Consider the following 15,000-nt stretch of genomic DNA (forward strand, 5'->3'; position numbering starts at 1 on the left):
AACAGAAAAATGTGTCCAAAAGTCTGAAAAGGTGCAGCGACCTTTTCATACGAATTTCTTCTGCAGTCATGATAATGTGAGTTGTTGACGGATGAAAAACAGGATTGTGTTTCATTCACTAGTAAATACCTTCGACTGCGTTTCAAACTCCATCCAAACAGCTTCAGTACTTACGGAGTTCGATGAAAATCCGGGTTTATAACATGCGGTGGGGCAACCAAAGCGATGGGAGCTGTGTTTAAGGTTTCAGTGTGGAACTTTTAATATCGTTCGCCGATTTAGAAACTCGAACATGACCCCAGGCAGGTATTTGGGGACGAGTCTGGGATTTGTTTTGCTCTGCCCAACCATGGGTACACTTGCGTAGGTTTGCGCTCACCGTATGGAGGCTCAGTGAACCGTTGACCAGCCGTGTCAAAATTGGTTGTTAGCGAGCCTCGAAGGAGTTTGAAAATTTGAATATTTTTCGCAGATTCTCAGCAATGGATACTCGCTGGACCTTGAAACTTGGTCAAGGGGAAGTAAATTTATCCGTGTAGCCATCGCCGGAGTTTGAGCGTGACTGATGCCGGAGAAGTGTGAATTTTTTCGGCGAGATCTGAGGTAAGTTAGAAATGAGTTGCCAGCCTTTCCTTTATTTAGGGAAGAGTGACGACTCGGGAATTTGAGAAGTCGCTTAAATCGCATTCAATCAGGCAAAAAACCACACAAAAAGCAAGAAATTCACCATGACAATAAAGTACGGCTTTTTTATTGAGAACTTTTACGGGTAAATATCTTTTTCAGTCTGTTATCGAGATTCCCATACAAATCCTTATAACTGTTTACCTTCCGACTCTGGGCCGCCTGTGATTTAATGAGGTGAATTTAACCTGAGTATCAGGCGTTTGTGATACTCAGGTTAGCAAATGTCTAACTCGGAGGCGTTTTATTCGATTTCGCTGAAATTCGACAGGCGAATGCGAGGGATGGAGCGCCCAAATTGACTGAGTTTGAAGGAAATCGGACGAATTTCGAAGGAAAAAAGCTTCTCACCTTCTCAAGGTGAAGGACTGAGACTCTAATCGACCAAGTACTTTGACAGAAGAAGAGGGAAATCATCGAAACAAAGGGAATAAGGAGGCCTTTTCTTCTCATCTGGCGGCCATAGCAGTTAGCGAAGGTATTAAAAGAAATCCAACTGGAAACTGATACAGATAAGGTCGACGCCGAGTGTCAAACTTCCGAGTCACCTTGGCCACAAACAACAACAATCTTGCCCGCGATTTCCTTCCCTTGCTTAAACGGACGCAACGAAACCAGAAATCATCTGGTTGTACGCTTTCAAAATTTTGAAGGCCTGAAACTGCTTGTTTGTATAGTAGCTTGTCTCTAAAACTAACTAGGAAAGCAAGTCTGAGACTTCTAGAGGAGCCAAACTGATCGCTCCGTATGGCCGCTGGGTCTACGCAAACGACAGAAAATCTTCTTCAAATAGCGCTCTCGAACGTGGCTTTCGAGGTTTTTTTTTGCGTAGGATGAAAGTACTGGTACCTCGTCGAGTGATTTTGGGTCGCTTTCTTGGGAAATATCCATTGGAAAGATGAATTATTTGAAGACTTCGAACGTGAGCGCTCAAAATGTCATACATTTCCCTATAATCAGGGGCACCAGAATGGCGGACTCCTAATTTGCATAAGGTTATGACGTCAGCTGAAAACCGAGAATATTTGACCAGTACAGTCTGCTTATGAATTGAGGCAATGGCACCTCCCAATTAAATCGGTAAAAATCTTAAGAAATGCATATTAAACTATTGTTTCTTTCATTCCTGACCTTCTCCAACTTCTGCTCAGTTAAGTAAATATTTCCAAATGAATCCTTAAGTGTAACGTATTCTACAAATGCGATCGGTTAAGCTAAAAATCCTTTCACTCTATTTCGTTGGCGATCGGTTTTCAATTGGGTGTCCTTAAGACTCTGGCTCTGACCAAAATACCACGAACCAATCAGAATTAGATGCAATTACACTCGTAATTATATAGCTTCATCAAAATCCTTCTGATTTTTGCCAACTGTCCAAATTTAAAATGAATTGAATAGTTTTTTTTTTCTGAAACGTTTACTTGAGCTTTGAACAAACCGTCCAAATGTCAATGACTGTCAGCGATCGATCAAACCCAATTCGTGTTGTCCTACCGTTCGAGGATCAGGCCCCAGCTGATATTGTGCGTGCCCAACTTGAAGATTTAAGTCATAAGATCCACACGACCGTTCAGCCCGTATTTGTCAGCCAGAAGATTGAGCAAGATATCAAATTGCCCGTTTCTCGAATCCTGCGTGTGTTTGCCAGAGTTGTTAGAATATCTCGACTGTATTTTTGGTTTCGTGGTTTTGCAGTTACTGGTCACGCGTGACTGACACGCAAATACATTTGAATTTTTAAGACATGATGCTCAACAAGAAATGTCCCTGAACCGAGGCCGCAGGCAGACCCGATTTTTCTAGTTTTTGATGATTGTGTCCGATAATCAAATGTGGCAAATTTATAACAGTGTGGTAAGAAACAAAATTCAGTCTTTCTGGAAAACTATAATGAGGTAGAAACCTGTGTGAGCCATGATCAAGAGAAAATGAGGGGACAGAGAGGGAGGCTCAGGGCGTTGGCCGGGATATGTTATGTCCACGAAAGTTATTTTTAGACGAACGAAAGTCTTTGTTCTAGCGGAAGTCTGTCTTCCGAGACGTCCGTATGCAGTCTTGCCTCGCTCTCAGGTTCTTAGTGAAAAGAGAAAATGACGGCGCACGTGGAAGGCTGATGAATACTTATTTTCTTTCAAACATCGGACCGAAGTTGGCCTGCATGCGGACGTCTCGGAAGCCTTCTGCTCATCTAAAAATAACTTTCGTGGACATGACATATCCCAAGGGCTGGACCGGGAGCCTCTCTCTCTGTCCCCTCATTTTCTCTTGCCATGATTTAAAAGTGATTTTAATAAAAATAAGCGATCTTCACATTAATTCTCTATCCAGACCATTCCACCATATGTCATTCCTCAATTTTTTTTTTCGGGATCATTTGAGGTCCAAAATGGGGATCATTTACGTTCCGGGATCATTTGCGGTTCAATATGGGGATCGTACAGTTTGGGGATCATTTGCGGACTCGTACAGCCCTCTTTTGTACAAAGAACAAAAGAAACGCTAACACCAACCCGGTGTGGCCAACACGTCACTCATGCGCACAATCAGTTTACCCGGTCAATTAGCAGCCATGGACAGCTGTTTCGGCCTTGCTGAGCCTCATCAGCATAGCTTAGCTGTTGTGGTTTAATTTTGATCTTGGCATTTAAACCGGTTCTATTTTTTTTCAAACCAGTTTAAATTTTTTAAACTGGTTTTATTTTTATCAACTGTCTAAAAAAGGTTTTCTTTTTTTGGGGGTGTAGTTGAAAAAACAGGGACTTGGTTTTTTAGGGGGTCTAAAAAAGCACTAGACCTCTTTTACTCGGTTCTACTCACCTACCTCGCCCTGATTCTCTCCATTACCTCTATCCAGCCCCACCCTCCTATCACACATCTATTCCCACCTTGTACCAACCCTCTCTACACAACACCACTCACAGACATTTCGTCTTACTCAAGAGGTTTCTGTTTACTCACCAGAACTTGATTCTTGAACTCCCTACGTCTGGATCTTCTGCCTACTCCTTAATCCACTTGACCACGCAAACGATTGATGCAAGTACCCCAAAATTATTTATAAATGAATATTTGTTATTCACCCCAGGCCACTCTCGGCCAAAAGTTTGATCATATACAAATGTGCAATACGACACCAGAACCGCATATGGCAGAGTCACGCCAACGCGATTCCGCAAATGAAATCGATTTCTACACATAAATAGAGGAAATGAAAGGCTACCTAAAGACAAAAGACTCACGAAAAAAAATTGTTATATTTACAACAAGGCCAAAGATTTCTTAAAAGAAGAAACAGAGAAGCAACTCCGCCTTTCAGGAAACAAGGATCGATCTAAGTTGAAAGAATTAACAAAAGGGAACAACAGATGATAACTCGAAGACAATGGGTTTACACCAACGGCAAACTCTTTACAGGAAACAAAAAGAAAGTAGTTCCAAAACAGGAACTGTTTCAAATCTTGTCCTAAGTACACAGTCGAATTTCTGACAGCGAACAGCAAATTACGGAAAGTGGCTTCAAGAAATTAGGCAGAAATCGGCCAGAAAGTTGCATGTCAACTCACCCATTCCATACACGCAAAATGTCCAACAACCAATGGCAGCTCCAACATTCCTCTCTTTGATAGAGATCGACTTGATGTAAAATGTCTCCGTTGTACCCCAATATGCTTTTAGAAAAAATAACTCAGATCGAAAACCATTATGCTAGAGTAGTGACCAGATTTAGAGAAGTCTAGTGACTTATTTCTCCTACAACATTAAATCTGTGCAGTGCTACTAATCTTACTTTCGATTATTTCAAAGAAATTTCCTTTACATTCAGCTTCTAAACAGGCCATTCTGCAAAATGGGTAATTTTCTTTGAAGACAAATTGTAGTTTATTAATATTGTAACACTACAAATAATACCATTGTTACGTTTAATGGTAATGCAGTTACTTACTGAGAGACAAATGTTTATACTGAAATACTGAAGGAATGATTAAAGAATATCACTGTTTTTTATTATGAAAAGTAGCCCGACTTGTGAAAGATAGAAAAGGGTTTAGCTCTGACGAAGGGCTAACACTCGAGACGTGCCATCCTTGGTTGTAATCGTTCTACTTGAAAATATTTCAAATGAGCACCTCACTGAAAAGAATAAATACATTGTTCCTTCAGGCTGATGCCTTATGGCATTTTGCATGTAACTGCAGGACTTTTATTCCAAGGAATATTAATTGTTTTAAAGCAATACAGTGCATGACAATGGTGTACAATCATGTAAACCTTCCGGTGTACGTTGGATCAACTGGCTTGATCTGATCGGCATAATTTCAAGTGAAAAAGTAGATAGTTTGAAGAAGAGCCGATACAAAGTACATTTGATTATTTTGAGTGTACTATATTTCGGCTCGCCCAGCTAGGGTTAAAAATAATGGTTCATCGCAGTTGATGCCGTCTGCTTTTGTAAACTTATTGAATATTTGCTGGAGTCCATGAGTAGGAACGAGCAACTCCTATACTAAACCTATGCCACGGCATTTTTTACAGACTTATCTGTTTTTGGACTACCTTTGCCCCAAAACAACAAAGGCAGTTCCGGTTCGGTGACGCTATGACGTCAAGTTAGTTTCTTGTGATTGGTCATCGGGCTCCTGCGGGAGTCTCATTCGCGGGAAATTCAATCTAAAAATAAATCGGTCTGTGTAAACGCCGGTGACAGGAATATATGGGAGTTGCTCGCTCCTCCGCATGGGCTCCTGATATTTGGCAACCAATCAGGACCTCAAACACTGCGAATACAATTTTGCTCTAATGATTCAGAGCGGGGAGAGCTCTTGGTGAAGAAAATCGGCCGTTTTCTTTCGAATTTTACCAGGGTGTGAAAGAATATGTGCGTCCGTTACCGCCATGTCGAAAGGAGTTGAATCGAGTTAAAGGGTAAAGAACTCAACGATTAAATGGTGTTTAAAGCAATACTCTTGTCCTAGCCGGTCCGGTCTGGTTGCCAAAGGTTCCGAGAAATGAGAGTTTTTCAAGAAAAAACGTGCGGGTCAAGGCGAAACGCCGGAAAAGAAAGGTTCGATAAATTGTTCGATGCTTGTGCAAACAAAAAATTTCGGGTTGGGTTGAAGGCAAAAACTCGCCGATTAGATGATGTTGGCCGTGTTTTCACGAGCGGTTTTCCAGGTTGCTTAGCGAGTGACAACCGCAAATTCCGTGAAAACACTTCCTTTCCCAACTCGCTTAAAGTTTAAGCGAGTCGGCAAATTTCAATAGAATTCTCAGGGTCTTAGTCGCAAAAATTCTTGAGATGGTGATGACCGGCCGTGTCACAGTGAGAAAAAAAGGTGGACGCATCGCAGCTCCGACTTGTTGGCGGTGCGAAATGCAGCGTCTATTTCCTAGAAAACACACCAGTACACAGTTTTCCGATTACATTATCAGTCATATACTGACTGTAGATACTTCGAACAAATCGACACAAATTCACTCGCCTTGGCGAAATGAAAAAAGCGAAAGCAAAAAATAACCGAACCAGCGCCTCGGTATGACGGAATGCATGTGATCACTATGGCTACCTTTCTACTGTATGAAATGGCGGCGAAATGCCAGCTAGTCCGCTAGTAGGTCTGTCCGTTCAAAACCTTGAAATCAACTGGCATCGAAAACAACTTCATAAAAAAAAACGCGAGAGATTTCGAAAAACGACGAAAATAGTATGCGTTGAACTCTGTCCCGCAATAAGCTAAGGTGCCATTTTTTATGAAAGGAAGGTCAATGAAGACGAATTTTGATGTTATTTCCTATCCAAATCGAAAAAACAGGAATTAATTTCAGTCTTCAACATAATGTCAGTGTTTACCATATTTTTTAATCGTTATTCATACGTAAGTTTATACAACATACATACTTACTTAAGTGCTGATTAATTAAGCGCAGGGAGTCACGATTGCGTTTCATAAAGATATCAAGGAATGGAATTTCATCGTTTTGTTCAAACTCAATTGTGAATTTAATGTTGTTGTGTCTCCCATTTAGGTAACGTAAAAAACTCAAAGCATCATTTTTGTTCTTGAAAAGAGTAAAGGTATTGTCCACGTACCGGAACCAAATAGTAGGCTAATTGGTGTTCTCAACAGAAAATAAGGGGACAGAGAGGGAGGCTCAGGGCATTAGCCGGGATATGTTATGTCCACGAAAGTTATTTTTAGACGAGTGGAAGTCTGACTTCTGAGACGTCTGTATGCAGTCATCGACAAACGTTAAGTCCACTTCGTCCGCCATTACATTAAATCTTTGCTTTTCTTTCAAACATCAGACCGAGGTTGAGCTGCATGCGGACGTCTCGGAAGACAGACTTATGCTAGAACAAAGACTTCCGCTCGTCTAAAAATAACTTTCGTGGACATGACATATCCCAAGGGCTGGACCGGGAGCCTCCCTCTTTGTCCCCTCATTTTCTCTTGGTGTTCTTCATCACCCATTTTTCTTCGACATCACACATGAAAATGTTCGCCAAAACAGGAAATACAAAATAAATACAAAATAAAATAAATACAAAATAAATACAAAATAAACCTAGTCCGCACTTTGGCTTATCGCTGCATTAGAATTTGTTCGTCACCCCGATTGTTACAGTCTGCTCTAGATCGATGACCTCAAGAGGATTTTGTTACTTAATGGCTACCCTATGGGAACTGTTAAATATCACATGAATGATGTCATTGAGGAAGATCAAAATAAGCCAAAAGATCCTGTACAAACAGTTAAGAAAAAAGAAGTTCTTATCGTTCTACCTTTCTTAGGTCATCACAGCAAACACCACAAAACAGCTGAGGTCTTGTATAAACAAATTCTATGGTATTTTCAACGTCACAATAGTTTTCAGAACACCCGAAGAATCAAGTCTTTTTTCCCTTACAAAGATAAACTAGCTCCTTCCTTCAGGTCAAAAGTAGTGTATAGAGCAAACTGCTGGGATTGCAATGATTTCTACATAGGGAAAACGAAACGCCGATTACGTGACAGAAAAACAGAACATTTTAAAGCTCTAACTACAAATTGTCACGAATCTGCAATTGCTGATCATGTTTTCTTAACCAACCGTAGAATTAAGTGGGATCATTTTGAAATATTAGCAACTGGTCGATCAGACATGCATTGCAAAATTAGAGTCTCTGTTGATCCGTGATCTTAAGCCAGCCTTAAATAAAAACGTTGGCAGTGAGAAACTTTATCTCTATTATTAGGATATTCTTGCCGTTTTATGTCAATCAATTTCGTTAGTTCCCAGTCCGTACAGTTGTATTTTTGAATTTAAATTTATATCTGTAACTGAATAATAATCACTTCTCATGATGTATGTTGTAACTTACGAAACGTTAAGTTTATAAAAGTTATGCATTTCAAGCAAATGTTTGTAACCGCTGTTTGCGTTTTATTCCTATTGAAACAATATATCAAGTGAAAATTCGTATTGAAAAAAAAAAAAAGATTTTCCAGGGATGCAAGGAAAGGAATAAATGAGATAAATATAATTATAGGACTCAAGAGCAAGTCACAGTAACCCGGCTTAGCCGCTTGCAGTTTAGGTGGTTTGTTACACCTGCCGAAGTAGTCGTGTTAGCCAAGAAACAAGATCGTCTGGTCTCATGTTAATTACTTTTACTTGGTGCCCTACCTTCGACTATTTTATTGTCTCTTGAACTTAAAGTCTTTTTTCTTGAAGAGATACAGTAGATGTCATTTCTGCCTCGTTTTATCAATCGATAAGTTCGGCATGCTACAAGGGGATGTCGCTGATTTGCTGACCACTGGACTCACCCTTCTCTCTGCCGCCAGCCAGACAGCTGGGGACAACATCATTCTTTTTAGCTGCATTTTCCCCAACTTCAAACGAACCTGATACTTTGTTTTTATTCAAAGTTTTGCGACTTCCATTTTTCCTTGCGCCGCGAACGCTTCTCCCGCTGCTTGACAGTAATACGGAGCGCCAAGCCCTTAAGGGCGCGAGGATTCTCAGGTATTCTGCTCGGAAAGTACGATTCATGATACCATAAATGATCGGATTGATGGACGTGCTGGCCCAACCGAAGCAACTGTAACTCACGTAAACTTGACGTTTGAGCTTCCAATCTGCGTTTATAAAATCGATTAAATCGATGACCAATACAGGAGTCCAACATGTTAAGAAACCGGTAACAACTACTAAGAGAATGTACGTAACGTTAACTTCTTCTACCGATAAGGTGTTTTCAGACGAAGAACGAAATTGAGCTCTTGCTTGATGTCGAAAGCGAAACCTGACGTTGTGTTTATGGACCGTGATGAAGACCTTCGTATAACAAACCAATATAATGATAAGTGGCACAGCCACGAAAACCAGAACCAAGTACGCTCCATAACCAGCACTCAAGGTCTCCGGGTTGTGCGCGCAAAAGACTTTTCCGGTGTGAAAGATATATTCATGTCCGGCGAGAACATACGGAAGAGGCGCTAAAAAGGCCATCAGCCATAGAATCGCAATCATTACTTTTGTAGTGTTCATGTTGAAGATTTTCTGGTAAAGCGCACGGGAACAGACAACTCGAACATACCTGTTAGCAGCAGTGATGGCTAAAGTTTGTAACGACACAGCGCACATGAGGAGAATCGAAAAACCTTGCAATTGGCAAACAAAGTTATTAAACGGCCATTTGCCAACTATGGCAGAAGCTACAGAAAATGGAATTCCCAGCACTGACATCAGAAAGTCTGAAACTGCCAAACTTATGATGTACATGTTGGGAACAGTTCTGCGAAGAGTCGGGTTTCTGATGACGGCGATTCCAAGCAAAAGATTGCCGAAAAAAGACATGAAATTAATCAAGAACAAAAAAAACGATTCCACAACTTGAATCGCTCTAGAACGGTGTTGTAACTGACGGGCGAGGTTTTCGAGCGAGGACAACGTGGCGTTCATGGTGCTTTTTAAATGAAAAAATAGAAAATCATTCCCTGGCTGTGTCAGTCTGACGTCATACGTTTTCAAGTATTACGCATTTAAATCTATAAATGACAGTGCTCAAAAAAAGCAATAAATTAGCATTCATTAACCTCTGCAAAATGTGTTCTGCCATTTAAAATTTGATAAAGCGTTAAATATTGGTATATTTTGTTATCGACCGACGAAAATGAAAGATATATGTTTATCTTTCCCATAAGCAAGGGTTATATTTATATTTGACCGGAATTAAAAGTATGCTTATGAATTGAGGCAATAGTTGGATTTTGCTCTTATCTACAGCCATTTGAAAAATTTCAAATGTATTGCCAAGTTTCCGCCGGGTTGATTAATTTTGGAACACATCAGTCTGTAGCGGCGAAGTCAACCAATTTTAATACGATGCACCCAATTTCGAGAGAAAGGCGGCTTTCGGAATAAAGTTTTGACCCTTTAACTCCCAATAGTGCCACTTATAGATTTTACTCTGTCTAACGCCAGACGATTTTACTCGTCAATGGGGAACCCCACGGGGCTGAAAGGGTTAACAACAGCTGGATTCACTCAAAAACTATGTCCCCATTAACAACAGCTGGATTCATTGAAAAACTATGTCCCCATTAATTAATTAACCCTTTAACAACCAATAGTGCCACTTATAGATTTTACTCTGTCTAACGCCAGACGATTTTACTCGTCAATGGGGAACCCCACGGGGCTGAAAGGGTTAATAAAGTAAGTTCTTTTTACATAAGGCAGGACTCAGCAGGAGGCTCCCTAGAGTTTTAGGGCCGCGCGCAAGCTGCGCATTAGTGTGGCACGACATCTGGGTGACCCCTTAAATAGTCTCCCCAGCACAATGTATTTGCCTTGTGTCGAAATCGAAATCCATTTGAACTTCTGGTTATAGTTGCTCGAACGATGGATAGATAGCGCTATCCGCCGGATAAATCACTGTCCAGTAACCTGAACAACTATAGCAAGCGAGCCCGTTTCTCGAAATCCCGAAGACTTTTCGAGCCCGAAAACCATTTGTGAAATTGCCAAACGCTAGTGTTGAAAAGCTGATCTTTTAACATGTTTTCAAGGTTACAAAAAAAAGAAAAACTGCCTAGAAGTGATACCGGCCCCTGCAGGTATGGATCTGGCGCGGATGCGGGTTTCTCGTGTAATCACCGCCGTAGTACTGCACAAGTTGAAAAAGAAAATGTTTTGAGAAAGAGCCGGTGCTATTTAGTAATATAATGTATTTAGTAATGACAAAACCTGCCTTCTTCAGAAACAATGATAGTTTTACGTGAAGAAGGCTGGTTTGCCAGCCAAAATATAATACATTATACGAAATAATCAAATCTACGTAGTATCGGCTCTCTCTCAAAATACTTTCTTTTTCAACTTGTGCAGTACGCCGATAGATCAAACCAGTTGACGCAACGTATACCGGAATTATAGTTATTGTCCATGGTTGCTTGCTTAAAAAGATCCGAAGACGCTATGCTAAAATGGCTCCCAATAAATTGTTCTTTTGTCTTCGGATCAATCACAATTTTAACTAGACAGAATAAGAACAACAATATATAAAATAACTTTCTTTTTCTTAAACGAGGCTCGTTGGTCTAACGATTAATTAAGTGGTTGTTGCCATTTATGTATACTGCCCAAAATAAAAGAGAAGAAATTGGAAAAAAAAAACAACAAACACATGTATTTTTGCGAAATTGCTGGGTGTCAAGCTGACTTCATTTGTAACTTGAAGCATCCGCTGTATTATCTCGTAATTGGCAATATCGGGATTGCGCAAGAGCTCGATGAACATCTTCAAGTGTGACTCTCGTTTAAACGGAAGCGTAGGATACGAAAGATGCGAATTTCCTCATAGTAGCACTTTCAATTTAACGACTGAATCCTGAAAATAAACGCCACTATTCAGCTATTCTTCGTTACAGATTTCGACGAATCAGACTTCTTGAAGGACATTCACTTGTTTTCATTCACTGCTCCCCGTCGCCTTCACAGGAACACGCAGAAATAGCGGAGATGTTCACGTGATGTCCACCATATATAAACAAGGAGTGACGATTAAACTCGGATGGTGAGCAGGCCGATCCATTGTCCGTATTTAAAATTCTACGGATAAAGAGATAATAAGTAACATTCAGTAACCATACCATCTCGGAAAAAATTAAACCAGTTTTAAAAATTTGAACTAGTTTGAAAGAAAAAATGAACTTTTAAATTAAACCACCGTGTACCCCTTTAAGTGGCAACTTCACACCACAAGTGTGGTGAGCTGGGTTGGGAACAGTACAGCCGTTCTCCCACGGCAAGCGTGTGGAAAGGTGCATCACCATAAGAGATCAGTATGTCACGTAAATTTTTAAGTCAAAAACAAAACAAACTTTATGAGCGTAAACTGGGTTGCCTGTGGTACGCTTTACACAAAAATAGAAGCACTGAGTTGCGTGGTATTGAGCTGCAGTGTTCCAGTTAATTTTTGTGGAGTGTCATTTAGATCATTTAAGGGGTCAACCAGACGTCGTAACAGCAGTGGCCCTTTGGCTCACATGTTCTCTCGCGTTGATTATTTTGTAATGTGCTGTCCCGTTTAGAGGTCTTTTACTTCTTTACGCTTTGGTAATAAATAAAATTAATTCAGTTCAAAGATAACAAAACACGCTCTTGAGTAAAACCAAGAGAAAATGAGGGGACAGAGAGGGAGGCTCAGAGCGTTGGCCGGGATGTGTCATGTCCACGAAAGTTATTTTTAGACGAGCGGACCTCTTTGTTCTAGCGGGAGTCTGTCTTCCGAGACGTCCGCCCGCAGTCTTGCCTTGCTCTTAGGACTCAGGTTCTTAGTGAAAAGAGAAAATGGCGGCGCACGTGGAAGGCTGATGAACATCAGACCGAGGTTGGCCTGCATGCGAACGTTTCGGAAGACAAACTTCCGCTCGTCTAAAAATAACTTTCGTGGACATGACATATCCCAAGTGCTGGACCGGGAGCCTCCCTCTCTGTCCCCTCATTTTCTCTTGGTAAAACTCACTCAATTCTTCTTTACAAAGTCTGCAAAAAAACTAACTGAAAATTGCTCTGACGGACGTTTTCCTGCATGTCATGCATGTCTTGCAGTTGCACTAAGCAAACGTTTATTCCACGCACTAAGGAAGGACTGAACTTGTTGTTTCCGTTTGATAATTTCTCTTCTTTTAAGCCTAATCTGGTTCCAGATCAAATGTTTTGTTGGCTTAACGTTAGCACCAAGGATACGTTCTGTTTACGTTCGACATTTGGTCTCCGAAATCTCGGATGATGATGTGAAGACCTTTTTTCAAGCCTGCGGTGATGTTTTGTCGGTTCGCCGCAGTTCGCCGCAGTTCGCCTTTGCCAATTTCCCGGCTAGCTCTATAGCGCTAGTCGAGAAGTTGAGTTGGCTCTGGACCATGATATCCCGTACTTTGTGACGATCTGCGATTATAAATGTCGTGTTTGGCACGCCAGCCAGCCTGTCCACTGCACTACCTGTCGTGAAACTGGTCACCGTGGTTCTGCCTGCCAGCTTTCGGGCCTGTGCCGGCGCTGTCGTCATTTGGGTCATATGGCTCGAGAGTGTAGGCAAGCCTGGAGTGCTCTTTACCCAGAAACAGAAGTTTTGTATTCAAGTGTGCCTGCCGCTGAGAACACTAGTGCTAACTATGTCCCTCCAGTCCCAGGGTGCAGGGATGGCGCGGTGGTGAGAGCCCTCGTCTCCCAGCAATATGGCCCAGGTTCGATTCCCAGGCTCGGCGTCATATGTGGGTTGAGTTTGTTGGTTCTCCACTCTGCACCGAAAGGTTTTTCTCCGGGTACTCCGGTTTTCCCCTCTCCACAAAAACCAATATTTGACTTGATTTGCGTTGATTTGTTAATTTGAGTTTACAGTGTCCACAATTAGTGCTCCAGCGCTAGAAGATTAGACACTTAAACAAAGTTCCTTCCTTCTTTCCTCTCGAGGAGGCTCCTTCTGAAGTCTCGTGATAGCTCGTCATTATGTGGTTCGTATGTCTGAAAAAGCAGTTGATAATGTTCTCTCTTGTCTGATGGACCACTACAAGTTCCCTTCTGATGCTCGTGATTTTACGATTGATTTTGTTTTTTTTTTGTGTTCAGAATTAGTTTTCTAAGGAGTAATAGTATAATAATAAAAATTTATTTATACCGCGCAAATTCAACTATGCAGTTTTCAAATGCGCCTTACAATAAAAGAACAATATATAACACTATATAGTCAAAATTACACGAATGAATAATTATCTAGTCTGTAAATTACAATACTATATCAGAAAAAGCTTTTTTAAAAAGATGAGTCTTCAAATTACGTTTAAAAACTCTAAAATAGGAAGTGCATCTAAGATCTAACAGTTTTGGTGCGGCGGCCACAAAGGCTCGATCGCCAAGAGTAGGGAGAGTCCTGAAATCTGGATTTGAAAGCAGATATTCGTTATTTGATCTGAGGCTGTAGGAAGAATTACGTTTAAAATTTACGAGAGATGATAAATAATTAGGAGCTGTACCATGGATTGCTTTGAGAGTGATTATTATAATCTTATAATCTATTCTAAACGTTACAGGTAGCCAGTGTAATTTGTATAGTATAGGTGTGATGTGGCAATACCGTGGTGCTAGATATAGGACTCTTGCAGCTGCGTTTTGAACACGCTGCAGTTTACTGAGAGCGCAGTAGGGTAGTCCATATAAAAGTGAATTACAATAGTCCAATCTGCTTGTGATGAAAGCGTGGATTAATTTATGGGCAGATTCTATACTTAGATATTTTCTGACGCGTCTACTGTTGTGAAGATGAAAAAAAGCACTCCTACACGCTTTGGTTATGTTGAAGTTCAGGTTGAAATTGCAGTCAAACCAGGCCCCTAAGTTTCTAAGGGGTTCCATGCTCGAAGAGATGATGGATTCGCCAATAGTTAGAGTAGCGCATTTAGTTTTCTGTAGCTGTGCTTTCGTCCCAATGAGCATGAACTCTGCCTTGGAATCATTGATCATGAGTTCATCATTGATCATCCAGTTACGGATGTCACAGAGGCACGCTTCCATTGCTGCAATGGCGGTGTCTTGATTGTAATCATCATTTGGATTGAAAGCCAGATAGATACCAGTATCATCAGCATAACTGTGCGCTGTTGGGAGGTGCTGGCTAATCACATCAAATAGCTCACTGGTGTAAAGGGAGAACAGCATTGGGCCGAGACAGGAACCCTGTGGCACACCAAGTTTTGTGGCACACAAAACTTCAGTCATCTGATAACAAGAAGCCTGGAAAGCGTGCTCCCGCTAAACTTTTGGACTCTGAGGGT

At 41.0% G+C, this 15,000-nt stretch overlaps 2 protein-coding genes and 1 long non-coding RNA gene across 3 annotated transcripts in view; all 3 read right to left on the bottom strand.

The window, feature by feature from the left end:
* Nucleotides 1-265, bottom strand: part of LOC138017008 (melatonin receptor type 1B-B-like) — a 33,609-nt gene extending 33,344 nt beyond the window's left edge. Inside the window, exon 1 of the transcript XR_011125914.1 lies at nucleotides 130-265. The gene's annotated coding sequence lies outside the window, so the exon portion shown is untranslated. The remainder of the gene's footprint in view (nucleotides 1-129) is intronic.
* An 8,069-nt stretch (nucleotides 266-8,334) lies between these two features.
* On the bottom strand, nucleotides 8,335-9,756 carry LOC138015879 (melatonin receptor type 1C-like). Its single transcript, XM_068863006.1, has one exon. It carries the CDS (start codon nucleotides 9,629-9,631, stop codon nucleotides 8,453-8,455), a length of 1,179 nt encoding a protein of 392 aa, XP_068719107.1. The 5' UTR covers nucleotides 9,632-9,756; the 3' UTR covers nucleotides 8,335-8,452.
* A 1,369-nt stretch (nucleotides 9,757-11,125) lies between these two features.
* Nucleotides 11,126-15,000, bottom strand: part of LOC138015880 (uncharacterized) — a 12,761-nt gene continuing 8,886 nt past the window's right edge. Inside the window, exon 3 of the long non-coding RNA XR_011125654.1 lies at nucleotides 11,126-11,779. This is a non-coding gene — a long non-coding RNA (uncharacterized lncRNA). The remainder of the gene's footprint in view (nucleotides 11,780-15,000) is intronic.

This window comes from Montipora capricornis, chromosome 9 (genome assembly GCF_036669925.1).
Source record: "Montipora capricornis isolate CH-2021 chromosome 9, ASM3666992v2, whole genome shotgun sequence".
Taxonomy (NCBI): domain Eukaryota; kingdom Metazoa; phylum Cnidaria; class Anthozoa; order Scleractinia; family Acroporidae; genus Montipora; species Montipora capricornis.